The following is a 14,126-nucleotide window of genomic DNA, read 5'->3' on the forward strand; positions in this document are numbered from 1 at the left end:
CTCAATCAAGGTTTCATTTTTGTTATTGACTGCGCACCAAAATTTTCGAGGATTGTCACGTAGAAGTGTCGGCAGTGTGCTACAATAAAAGTCATCCTTGGCCCGTGCTATAGCCTGTTTGTATTCGTTATCTGCGTTAGTGTAAGCAAACCAGCTCGAGGCGTTTGTGGATCTTTTTGTGCGTCGAAATAACTTTTCTTTTTATTTAGAAGCCGTTTAAGTGTTGCGCTAAACCAATGTGCCCGATATTTGCTTGTAATACGCTTCAATGGTATATAACTGTCCATTAGGTGTGTTATTCTATATTTAAACAAAGCCCAGTTTGTATCTACCGTGCGAGTGTACAAACTCTGCAGATATTCGCTAATAAAGGATGACAATTCAGAAATAATAGCGGTGACGTCAGAATTCTTATAATCACGAATAACTTTAGATGATTTGTCGGAAGGGGTGCAAGCGCGTAAGTCCAAAAGTAGAATGCAGTGATCACTAACGCCAGGAAAATGTTGAACACTTGGAACGAGGTTAGGGGTTGTGGTTAAAATGAGGTCCAAAACGGTAGCGGAATGACTGGAACTTCGTGTCGGTTTAGTGACAAGTTGCGTGAGGTTAAAATCAAGACATAGGTTAAGGAACGCAAGGCACTCAGATCCACCCTTTATAACTGTAGGTTGGGTTTTCCAGTCAATCCCTGGAAAGTTAAAATCGCCCACTAAGAATAAAGGGCATGAAGAAAACTGTTGTGTCAAGTTGCTTAAAATGTCGGAAAGTTCATTGCAAAATGTGTTAGTTGAACTAGGTGACCGGTAGCAGGCACTAAAGATGAAGTCTTTGTGATCGATGGTTATTCGAGCGCATACAAATTCCAAATCAGTAGAAATAGTTATCTCGCGGCAAGATATGGTATCACGGACGGCTATAAGCACTCCGCCGCCTGTCCGCTGCTCGCGGTCTCGACGAAAGAACTTATAGTTACTTTCACATTTAAAAATTTCGTGATTAGCTATCTGATTTGAGAGCCACGTTTCTGTAAGAATGACTATGTCCGCTGAACACGTGTCTATTAGAGAGGACAAAGATTCGCGTTTGTTACCTACGCTGCGCACGTTAGAATAGAAGACAGAGACCTGTTTACGATTCGGGTTAGTAATAAGCTATGACGTTGCTGCATGTGCACTGCTAGTACCTGTGGAAGAACGGTTGTTATTGTTAGTGACAGGAGCCACGCCTGAATGAAGTTCGCAAACCTGGTCAGTAGGGACAATACACGTAGGTTTTCCTATTTATATGCAGTTTGTTAAGACGAAGTGTGTACTGTTGGCCGCTATTCTTGCCGAATTCAATAAGTTTCTTTCGACATTGACGTGTAGCTCGGCAAAAGTCCTCAGCCACAGATATGCCTGTACCGCGAAATTTTGAACGCTGAGAAAGGATGTTGTCCTTCAGGTTTGAGGAACCAAATTTTACTATTATTGGCCGTGTTTTGCCCAAGACGTGCGTACCCAGACGGTGTGCGCGTGAAATGCTGTCATCAGGAAACGTAAGATTTAAAATACGGGTGAGCGACTCACGAACATGGCACTCGGACTGCGCCCAGGTTTCCGCAGGACTATCGACAAGCCCGTAAAAGATCAAATTGTCACGTCGCGATCTATCCTCAAGTTCATCGAGTCGTGAATTTAGTATTACAGTTTCATTCATAACACTGCTCACAATACCAGGTAGGTTCTCGTCATGCCGAGATGAATCAAACGATTCAACAACGGATTCGACCGCGGAAAATCTGGTTGTTATGTCAGACACCTTTTGTTCCAGTTGTTCTTGATTCCGTCTTACTTCGGTTAGCATTTGCATCATCTCAGCATGACCTGCATCTACTTTTGCTGACAATGTGGCAATCGCAGCCAGAACGTCACTATCATTGGCAGGCCCTGGATTCGTTTCAACGTCGCCAGCCAACAACAACAACATGACAACATGCGCACATTCACTAACAATATCCAAAAGAACTATTCGGCTTGGGAGGAGCAGCAGGCAAACATCATGTGAGCGTTTAGCATGTAAAGAGGGATATTTACTGACCTGCACAACGAAGCAGAAAGGATTGAAAACCGGCTGCATAGCTGCTGCTCCTCCGTGCCCACTAAAGGGAAACGATGCCGGCGGTGCGTTTAAATCTGTGGTGGTGACTGATGCCGTTGCCGATGACACTGTCCTGGTGAAGCCCGTCAATGTTACCGTGTGCTCCCTCAGTGGCAAAGAAACGTTTGGAAAATGCAGCACCGGTATCCCGGAAGGTAATGGTACGACAGCGACTGATCCATCAGGCGGCAAGGGCGGCCATGCTGATAACAAGGCCTGCACAACGAAGCAGAAAGGATTGAAAACCGGCTGCATAGCTGCTGCTCCTCCGTGCCCACTAAAGGGAAACGATGCCGGCGGTGCGTTTAAATCTGTGGTGGTGACTGATGCCGTTGCCGATGACACTGTCCTGGTGAAGCCCGTCAATGGTGCCGTGTGCTCCCTCAGTGGCAAAGAAACGTTTGGAAAATGCAGCACCGGTATCCCGGAAGGTAATGGTACGACAGCGACTGATCCATCAGGCGGCAAGGGCGGCCATGCTGATAACAAGGCCTGCACAACGAAGCAGAAAGGATTGAAAACCGGCTGCATAGTGCTGCTCCTCCGTGCCCACTAAAGTGAAACGATGCCGGCGGTGCGTTTAAATCTGTGGTGGTGACTGATGCCGTTGCCGATGACACTGTCCTGGTGAAGCCCGTCAATGTTGCCGTGTGCTCCCTCAGTGGCAAAGAAATGTTTGGAAAATGCAGCACCGGTATCCCGGAAGGTAATGGTACGACATCGACTGATCCATCAGGCGGCAAGGGCGGCCATGCTGATAACAAGGCCTGCACAACGAAGCAGAAAGGATTGAAAACCGGCTGTATAGCTGCTGCTCCTCCGTGCCCACTACAAATTTGCGATAGCAAATTTGTAGAGAGCTACACGGAGTAATGATAGTAGCTTTATCAGCTGTATAAACTTGGACATGCAGCAGCACCGGCAACACGCAGAACTGTTGTCGACGCCGTCGGCGTTTTGCCTGCGTTCGCACAAAATGCGTGTGGCGTTGGTGACTGTTGCCGGAGCCTCTGATATAAATAGGCACTTGGTGCCGCAGCTAAACGTCGCCTCCCTCCCCCTCCCTCCCACGGCCTTTCGCGCGTCGGAAGAAGGCACGTTTGCTCTACATACGCAGTTGCTTACGGTGATTGTAAAGGAGGAAAGAGACGCCTACTTCTGCAGCGCTTAAGGGAGCACGGCGCAGAACGCGCGTTTGTTCTCCGCCGTGGGTTCACTTCCCGTGAAAGCATGCGTCCCTCGCGCCCTTTCACTCGCACATACAGCGTTCGGCGGCGCGCGGCGACCATTTCATCTCCATTGACGTCATACGGAACCTCACGGCGACGGCGACGGCAACGACGGCGACGCCGACGGCAGAAATCTGCTTTGGAGTGTCCATATAATTGCTATCGCAACAAAACGTTGCGAGGCGAGAAGGTGGTAAAGACTTCTCACGCTGCTCGACGAGTTTCCCCTTCTGATCTCATCGAAAACCTCCGCGCCGCCCCCAGAGGCCCTGGCAACAGTCACCAACGCCGCGCGCGTTCGGTGTGAACGCGGGCAAAACGGCGATGGCGTCGACAACAGTTCTGCGTGTTGCGGGTGCTGCTGCATGTCCAAGTTTATACAGCTGATAAAACTGCTATCCTTACTCCGTATAGCTCTCTACTAAGTTGCTATCGCCATTGGTGCTTCGCCTTTCGGGTGTCTCCTTGCCTTACCCCTTGTATTTATGTCCAATTGAACGCCGCGGAGCGCTCCTTCGAGTTACGAACTCGTGGGCAAGCGGGTACGTTCAGACGTTTAGCGCGTTTTCATTTGGCCTCGCCGAAGAGCCGTTAGAACGCAGGGGAGAACTTGCACGGAGGCGGAACGTGCGGAAAAACATTTCACCAAAGCAGCGTTGTACACATTCCTCTAAAACAGGAACGAAAGCTCGTTCCTCGTTCCTTCCCAATCTTGGAACGAGTTCCCGTTACAAGATACTTTAAGGCGAATGGAACGCGTTCCAGTTACATTTGTAACATTGTAACGTGTCGTTACATTAACGTTACCTTTGATTTTTGAAATTAAAATGTGGTGTCGGATAATCTTGCGACGAAATAAAGTGTGCAATTTAAATCTCACATCAAACTAAGTATATTATAAGAATTTGAACATTGCCGACGGCACATTATCTGGAGATAAAAGGAATCCAAAGCAACGCTCCTAGACGAATTTTTTTTTCAAGCAGCACGGACATACTCCAGACATGTTTAACTGCCACTTTGGTGCTCGTCTTTTACAAGTGCAACACATACGGCGCTTTCCACTTCGGTCTTCAAATGCGCAGTCAGGATACTGCGCTTCGGATCTGCAAATAGAAAGTTACTCGCATGCACCAATATCTCCTGCACACTAAGAAAAAAAGAGTATCCCTTACTCTTTTCGAAGAGTCTGGACTCGTCACATATATGACATCTTTGGGGGAGACACCCGAACTCCCTTTCGCCAGAGAGTCCGAAGACTATCTGTGATGTATACAAGGTGGTTACTTAACTCCTAACGCAGTAGTCTTGCACACTCTTTTCTAGTAGTCTCCTGTACCCTCTCAAGAGGGTTACAAGACTACTGCTGAGGGAGTCTGTTAACTCTTCTAGATGAGTCAGACGACTCAAGATAGAGGGTCACATGACTACTGCTGAGGGAGTCTGTTAACTATTCTAGGTGAGCCAGACGACTCAAGCTAAAGAGTCACATGACTACTCCTGAGGGAGTCTGTTAACTATTCTAGGTCAGTCAGACGACTCAAGATAAAGGGTCACATGACCACTGTTGAAGGATTCAGGTAACTATTCTTGACGAGTCTGATGACTCCATTAGTATGTGTCGCGATACCCCTAGTGCGTGGTGCAGGACTCTTGCAAATAGAGTAAACTAACCAATCCATGTAAGTCATTCGACTCTCTGCTGGCAGTGTTGAGCCGCTTTTCAAAATGAGTCACAAACTTTTGCCGACAGTGCAAAGTGACTATCGTGACAAGACAACATAGAATAATAATGAATCCATAGCTAAGCACAAGGCAGGTTAGCAACAAAAAGTGATTATTCCATGATTTTGTTATTGTCTTCTGGAAGTGTCTTCTTTTTGGGGTTTTATGTGCCAAAACCAGTTCTGATTATGAGGCACGCCGTAGTGGAGGGCTCCGGAATAATTTTGACTACCTGGGGTTCTTTAACGTGCAATACCACGCAAGCACACGGGCGTTTTTGCATTTCGCCTTCATCGAAATGCGGCCACCGCGGCCGGGATTTGATCCCGCTTTCTGGAAGTGTCAAATGTATCAGTCAGCAGAGAATCACCATGAACACCAGAGAGTTCTCTTTACTATTAAACCGGAATCAATGGCCAACCAAGGAAACAGTTTTAAAGAAACACCCAATATACACCTTGCAGCTGTATGTGCATGACACTGCAATGTCTCTCTGAACCATAATGACACCATAAAATAATATTGTCACCCAGCTAGTACAACTAGAATGGTTGACCAGCAACAGATAGGCAAAAAACACGTCAGCCTTTAATAATAGCTGGACCTCGGAGAGCGCGCGCGCAACCACGAACTTCGTCGTTCTCGTCTCAAGGGGCCAGTGTCACCACGCGCCAACTTATTTCGCGTCATTGCTCCCCTCTCTAAAGCGACCGACCCGGTCGCTTCAAGGGCATGGGGCGCGCAATATGGGCAAAGGTGCCAACATGAAAAAAAAGAGACATACAGGAATGTACACAATGCTGAAGCGGTTTGTGAGAGTTGCTTATCCCTCGCGTGCGTAGTACGGCTTCATCCGTACTACGTGGACGACTTCAGCACGGGGACGGCGTCGGTTCGAACTAGGGTCAGAGCTTTGAGGCACCACCTCATAGTTCACATCACTGAGCCGGCGTACGACTTCGTAGGGGCCGAAATAGCGGCGCAACAATTTCTCCGAGAGCCCACGGTGTCGGATAGGTGTCCACACCCACACGCGGTCGCCTGGTGAGTACTGGACGTTCCGTCGGGTCCGGTTTGTAACGGCAGGCGTCGGTATTCTGCTGGGTGCGGATGCGATTCCGAGCAAGCTGGCGAGCTTCCTCTGCTTTTTCGACGAACTCTTCAGTGGTGTCATTCCTTGTGGTTCCGTGGTCTACCGGGAGCATGGCGTCTAAGGGGGTTGTAACTCGACGTCCGTAAACGAGCTCGAATGGTGTAAACTCGGTGGTCTCTTGCACAGCGGTATTATAAGCAAACGTCACGTATGGTAAAATTTCATCCCATGTCTTGTGTTCCACATCAACGTACATGGATAGCATGTCGGCCAATGTTCTGTTCAGGCGCTCTGTTAAGCCGTTAGTCTGGGGATGATAGGCTGTGGTCCTTCGGTGGTCAGTATGCGTCAGCGTGACGACTTGTTGCAACAACTCCGCTGTAAACGCTGCACCGCGATCAGTAATGAGCACAGGGTGCACCATGACGAAGCACGGTTGTGGACGAAGAAGCTGGCGACTTCAGCAGCAGTTCCCCGCGGCACAGCTTTTGTCTCCGCATAGCGAGTTAAATAATCGGTTGCCACGATTATCCACTTGTTTTGCAAGGAAGACGTGGGGAACGGACCAAGAAGGTCCATTCCCACTTGTTGGAACGGCGCCGGAGGCGGATCAAAGGCTGAAGGAGGACGGCTGGCTTGACGGGTGGCACTTTACGCCTCTGACAGTCACGGCACGTTCGCACATAGCGCTGAACCGACGAAAATAGGTGTGGCCAATAGTATTTCTGCCGTATGCGCGCTAATGTCCTCGCGAAGCCTAAGTGGCCGGCACAGGGATCGTCATGACACGCCTGTAAAACTTCCTGCGCAGCGCGTCGGAACGACGAGAAGAAACGTTTCTTGGCTGTTCTCGAAATTTTTCTTGTACAGGACATTGTTCCGCAGGCAGTACGATGTCAATCCTCGTGAAAGTGGCGTGGGACAACAACGTCGGCTCCCTCGAGATATCGGATGACTGGAAGCAGTTCAGAGTCTGCACGTTGGTAGTCAGCCATGCGCACCACGTCGACGACACCAAGAAACGGCATATCTAGCTCCAAGTCGGAGGGTGTCAAGGGAATAGGAGAACGTGACAAGCAGTCAGCGTCGCTATGCTTACGGCCCGATCTGTAGACAACAGTCATGTCGTATTCCTGGAGGCGGAGGCTCCAACGAGCGAGGCGACCAGATGGGTCTCGTAGATTGGCAAGCCAGTAGAGCGAATGGTGGTCACTGATCGCTCGAAATGGCCGGCCGTATAAGTAAGGTCGGAACTTGCTGATGGCCCACACGACTGCTAAACATTCTTTTCGGTGGTTGAATAATTAGCTTCTGCTCTTGTGAGACTACGGCTCGCGTACGCAATTACACGTTCTGCTCCGTCTTGCCATTGAACCAGAGTAGCCCCGAGTCCTACGTTGCTTGCGTCTGTGTGAATTTCAGTTGCCGCGGTGTCATCAAAATGCGCCAGCACTGGAGCGGATTGAAGGCGATTGCGCAATTCGGTGAAGGCCTGCTCTTGGGCTTCCGTCCAGGCAAAGGGCACATCTTGTCGCGTCAGTCTCGTGAGAGGTTCAGCAATCCTCGAGAAGCCTTCAACGAAACGGCGGTAGTAAGCGCAGAGGCCCAGGAACCGCTGAACAGCCTTCTTGTCTTTAGGGTGAGGAAACTCGGCAACGGCAGCTAGCTTTTCTGGGTCTGGTCGTACTCCTTGGGAGCTGACCACGTGGCCTAAAAACTTGAGTTCCCGGAAGTCAAAGTAACATTTTTCAGGCTTGATGGTGAGGTTTGCCTTGCGTATTGCGGTAAGGACACTTCGTAGTCGGGTGAGATGTTCATCGAACGTGCTGGAAAACACAACAACGTCGTCTAGGTACACTAGACACGTCTGCCACTTTAGTCCGACGAGTACAGTGTCCATCATTCGTTGAAACGTAGCAGGAGCGGAACAGAGACCGAAAGGCAGGACTTTAAATTCGTATAGCCCGTCGGGAGTCACGAAGGCGGTTTTTTCACGGTCACGCTCGTCCACTTCGATTTGCCAGTACCCTGACTTTAGTCTAACGAAGTAAAGAACTCAGCATGACGCAGACGGTCCAAAGCGTCATCGATCCGTGGCAGGGGGTAAACGTCGCGTTTGGTGACTCGGTTAAGCCGTCTGTAGTCAACGCAGAAGCGGAGCGTGTTGTCTTTCTTTTTTACGAGTACGACAGGCGACGCCCACGGACTTGTCGACGGCTGGATGACGTCATCATTGAGCATTTCTTCAACTTGACGCTTAATCGCCTCCCGCTCCATAGGTGACACGCGGTACGGGTGCTGACGAACAGGCCGCGCCGACTCCTCTGTAACTATCCGGTGTTGCGTAATGGAGGTGCGCTGGACTTTAGATTCTGTGGAAAAACAGCCAGAGAATTCTGTCACTAGGTCCAGTAGCTGATCCTTCTGTGCATCTGCTAAGTCAGCATTGATGTGGACGCGGGTACTCAGGCTGGCGTGAGTTGTTGCATCCGGTGAAGTCACCTGTAACGTGCCCACATCGGAGAAGTCAGCAATGTCGTTCAGAAAGGCCACAGCTGTACCTTGAGGGACGTGCTGATACTCATGGCTGAAGTTTGTCAACAAAACTTGCGAGCACTTATTCTGTATTCGAACAAGGCCCCGGGCGATGCAGATGTGTCTTTCGAGCAACGGCGGGATATTTGCCTCGGCAATACCCTCATAGTCGTCGAATGCGTCGCAGGTTACGAGGGTCAATACGCTGCTCCTTGGCGGCACCGTGATGTTCTCGTCGACAATCCTCAAGGCGTTGACATACGTGTCGTCAGTGCTGCTCCCTGCTAAGGCCTGCGCCGTTGAAAACGTTACCAGCGACCTTTTGTAAGTTTATGACGGCTCCATTAGCCTGCAGAAAGTCCATTCCCAGAATTAGGTCCCTCGAACAGCTTGGGAGGATAACGAAATCTCCGAGGTACATAAATCCACGAATGCTCACTCGCGCTGTGCATCTTCCTACCGGGGTTAGCAGATGGCCTCCTGCAGTGCGAATCTGCGACACCGTCCACTCGTAGAAACTTTCTTCAGCTTGCAGGCAAAGGTCACATGCTCATAATGAGGTTGTCCGCTCCAGTGTCGATTAACGCTGTGATTTCTCGTCGTCTACGGTGACGGGAATGTTCGACGTTATTACCTCTCGTTACGGTGTTGACCTGCGTCTGTACGTCTGCCGTCGTTCTGTTTCGTCGTTGTGGTTCGTAGTGGAGGATCTTGCGCACAGTCGTCGTCAGCGTGCCTCACCTCGGAGGTCGCTGACATTCCAGTTTCCCGAGCCGCCGGGCTAGGCGAGCGGCGTCTGAGAGCGCCGCGAGAGAAGGCTTGGCTTGGTGATGGTGACCTGTAAACGAGCAGGAGACGACGAACGGGGCTCGTGCCATCGTTGAATCACCATTGCAGACGATTCGCGACGAAAACTCTCTATTTCCGGCGGCCGCTCACCAGGTCGTGGACGAGGTGGCATTTTGGGGCGAACCCTCGGAGCCCCACATGACGATACGGACACATTCTGTAGATGTGCCCGGCTTCGCCACAATGGTAACAAAGGGGCTTGTAGTCAGCGGTGCGCCAGACTTCGCTCTTCCTAGTTCTTTGCTTCGGCCATGTGCGGTGTGCTGCGAGGCCTGAAGCTAACGTCCAATTGTTGAGCGGGGTGCACCATGCTATACGCACTTGAGGGTGGTGGACGGCGTACTGCTTCGGCGTAACTCCGTTCAGGGCGCGTTCTCTGCTGTGGTGCCTCGTACTGTTCAGGCACATGGACGGCCTGTCGGACCTCGGCGCGCACCATTTCCCGCAATGGAAAGTTGTCTCACAGAGGCAGCGGTCGTCTGCCATCTTCTGCAGTTCCTCCTTGATGACAGCCCTGATGAGTTCTCGCAAGGCGCCCGACGTCATTGCCTAGGGTAAACGGCAGAGAGCTCCCTTGAAATCACGGCGTCGCGGTTGTATTGCCTGGCCCGCGGTTGAAGGGCCTTTTCCATGGTGGTGGCTTCGTCGTGGAACTCTGCCACTGTCGTCGGCGGATTTTCGAATGAGGCCAGCAAAGATGTCCTCTTTCACGCCGCGCATTAGGTGGCGCACCTTCTTTGCTTCAGTCATAGAGGGGTCCGCACGTCTGAAGAGGCGATTCATGTCTTCTACGTACGCCGTCACTCGCTCATTCGGGCCTTGAATTCTCGACTCCATTGCTAACTCCGCCCTCTCCTTCCTGTCCCGCCCTGGCGAAGGCATTGAGGAACTGCCGACAAAATTCTTCCCATGACGTCAGTGTCGCCTCGTGGTTCTCAAACCATATTTTAGCGGAATCTTCAAGAGCGAAGTACACGTAGCGAAGCTTACGCTCGTGTGTCCAGTCGTTGACGTTGGCGACCCGGTCAAAATGGTCAAGCCAGTCGTCGGCGTCCTCTGAAGGACTCCCGTTGAAATGATTCGGCGCCCGGATCTGATTGACGACCACGTGCGATGCTGCAGTAGCGGCAGGAGGTGGTTGGTTCGTCATTCTACTCCGTTCGGGTAGCAAACCGTGCTGTGGCTGGAGTCCTTGGAGACGTCGGCTGGTACGTACGTGCACAGGGGTAAGCTCGGCCGAACTACTCGCCGGGCTTAGGTCTGGGGTGCGCTCCGGAGATCTTAACATCGACCGTACCCAGCACCTCCACCAGAAATGTCACCCAGCTAGTACAACTAGAATGGTTGACCAGCAACAGATAGGCAAAAAACACGTCAGCCTTTAATAATGGCTGGACCTCGGAGAGCGCGCGCGCAACCACGAACTTCGTCGTTCTCGCCTCAAGGGGCCAGTGTCACCACGTGCCAACTTATTTCGCGTCAATATGTCACTCATGCAAAAGTTCAATTCACCCCAACACAAGTCATAATTTTATAATGTCAAAAGGTTCCTAAGCTAAAGCTATTTCACTGTTCCCTCAGACATATTTTTATTTAGAACTTAGGATGTAACCTCCTATGCAAATAATGTACACATAAAATATAACAAAGGGCTACACTGGTGCAAAAAGGAGAACCAGATAATGAAGTGTAATAAAAAGAATATTCCAACTTAGATTACATAATCTATGCAGTACAAAATTCAAGACAGCAACTGGTTGGCAATCGATAATCCAATTTAACAGTAAAAACAGCTGTCTTACCTTATGGTACTCTTGTTGGCACTTTTCCCACACAACTCATGCATGTTTCTTAGATTGAGTTGAAAACTGATCTGAAAAACACCATATTAAAAAGTTGTGCATCAATTTTATTCTTTCATACAATCTGCAACAGTGCATACAAATTAGAAAACTGACAATATTACAAAAAACATACAGCAAAATTTAGGCTAAACATTTTATTGAAGTTGACCTAACATGGTTTTTTAGGACTAAGTTTTTTAAGACACCAACAATTTCACTGATTGCAATAAACACTAATACAAGACTTGCCATAAATCAATCATGCTGGCAAAATATGTAGCGCAGGTAGATGTATTTTGCATGACAAAGATAGCGCATGAATCATGAGGACAAGGAAGGAAGCAGACCAGGTGGTAACTAAACTGAACTCAGGGGCACACATGCAGCTGTAAAAGACACATACAGAAAAAGCTGAGACACATGCAAAAAGTAGAGACATGAGGAAGGCTTCCTTTACTCATCACAAGTCATCCTAAAAGCAGATTACATAACTACTGTAATTTACTCTCAGTAAGTTACATTAGGTGCCACCCATTTGCATGTCACTCATATAAAGTTGTTGTGATCTAAAGTACTTATGATTATATAGAAGTTGTGTCACTATGTTAAAGGCGACTCTAGCAAGGGAGACGTTTCTTTATTAAATCTTGTGTTCTAAGGAAATGCTGCTCAAAATGATTTTCTTAGATTTTTTTGTACTAGAGGTTTGAAAATTAAGCCAATTAGAGGGTTCTTCAAGCTGATTTCATATATGTTATTTTTGTTTACCTCCTACATTTCTTCAGTTATGTCTTAAACAATCGCACAATGTATAGTGATCTTTGCGGGCAGTTTCTTCTGTATTACATTTTCAGAAAAAGCATTGTGCTAACTTAGCTGTTTGTAGATGACAAAGTGCCGATATCTATCCAAACATGTAAACTTAGTGGGACTATGCAAGTAAAGCTCAGTACACTTTAATAATTTTCTTTAATAATTTTTTCACAATCCCATGCAAATAACTTTGTGCACTTACAATAGTCCGATACTAACGAGATTTGGCTTACATACTCTTCAAGGTATGTAGAATGCTAATATCTACTTGAAATTGCAATATCTTTCAAAATTATTTAAAGTGTCCTATTTTTTGCATAGTTTCAGTAATTTCATGCTGTTTGGGTAGATATCGGCACTTTGCGGTCTACGAGCTGAATAAGATACAGCACGATCATTCTTGAGAAACTGTTATATACATTAAAGTGCCCGCAGATACTTTGCCATTGTGTAGGACATAACTAAAATATATAGCAGCTACACAAAAACCACTGACATAATTCAAATCTGCATATGCAGCAAGATTTTTTCAAATCTATCACTGAAATAATTTTAAAAAGTTTTTTCGAGAAGCATTTCGCCTGAATAAGTGGCTACCAATGTATTCTACAAAAGCGTTAGACAATGCATTCAGGCAGACCGCAGGGAGTTTTAGAAATAGCACACCAAAGCATCTGCCCCAAAGCCCCATGTCCTACTTGCATTTTTTTGTTCTTTCGTGCATTCTGTTGTATGCCACCATTTGCGTCCCTTAACACTGAGTGCGCAAAACCTTAAACACCCCATTATTACATTGAATTTTTAGCCTGTAAAGGAATGGTGTGCAAATGGGCGACATCAACTGTGTTGACAATAAACAAATATTTGTTCACATTATTGAAACCAGTCATATAAAATATATCACAAATTTTGAAATGAATGCAGAAAGAACCTTGCGGATTGTCAAATTAGTGCCACGAACAAGATTTTTTGATATTTATCATTCTTAGTTTAATTCACTTCCCTCTAGTGCATGGGCTCGCAATGTAGTAGACTAACCCAGGCCTGGAAGGCAATATTTAAATCTGAAATAAAGACATACATCCCGCCACCACATGTCGGTGCTGTGTCATCAGGAGTGTGTATCTATAGGCATATAGCCTGTCAAATAATTTTTACATGATCTGTACCATTACTCTTGCCTTCATAAATACTGAAGATTAGGAAATATAGTGGTCATTCAAAGCACTGCTATAAACCTTCATGTTCGAGACATGCAATTCTCATAAGGTGTAACACAACCAATGTGTGCATTAAACCTACAGTACCGTTGGCATTCGTAAGTGTGGCAAGCCTATTTGCCACATTGACGAATGCCGAGGGTATCATGGGTTTCATGTCTCAAACGTTGTCCACCAGTGCCACTGGTATCATTGCACTGAAAGGAAGTCACATTATTAACACACTTATGATGGGCAGCCAGGTTTTCCTACTATAATACTGTTTTTTTTCCACGCTCCTACGTTCTTTCCTTTTTAAAAAATAACGGGTGCTTGAAATAGGTGCTCAATTTTGCTCTTGAATTTATCCTGCCATAGGCCCTGGTTGAGTTAAAATTCTTGAACGTTTTACAGCGCTGCAGGTTAATAAATGAACAAAACATGATGTAAGTCAGGGTTTTAGCCTTACGCATTACAAGAGTTAAGAACCTATCAATTACATACACAAGTACAAAATAACTACGAGAAAGTGGGCATACATACAAACATAATAGCAGGAGATGTTAAGAATTCCAAGAGAAAGGAAATATTAAAAAATCTGTACTAAAAACACATAACTTATAACAGGAGTATTTGCCAAGGATATTGAAGAGCAAATATAATATGAAGCCCAGGGAACACTCCATGCCAATATTTG

At 47.6% G+C, this 14,126-nt stretch overlaps 1 protein-coding gene across 1 annotated transcript; it reads right to left on the reverse strand.

Annotated features, from left to right (window-relative positions):
• Positions 1 to 455: 455 nt before the first annotated feature.
• LOC119452613 (uncharacterized) lies at positions 456 to 2,719 on the reverse strand. Its single transcript, XM_049668518.1, is given in 2 exon segments — positions 456 to 1,257; positions 1,259 to 2,719. Coding segments are annotated over 2 exon segments (1,518 nt in total). The 5' UTR covers positions 2,674 to 2,719; the 3' UTR covers positions 456 to 1,154.
• Between the last annotated feature and the right edge of the window lie 11,407 nt (positions 2,720 to 14,126).

The sequence above is a fragment of the Dermacentor silvarum genome, chromosome 5 (genome assembly GCF_013339745.2).
Source record: "Dermacentor silvarum isolate Dsil-2018 chromosome 5, BIME_Dsil_1.4, whole genome shotgun sequence".
Classification (NCBI taxonomy): domain Eukaryota; kingdom Metazoa; phylum Arthropoda; class Arachnida; order Ixodida; family Ixodidae; genus Dermacentor; species Dermacentor silvarum.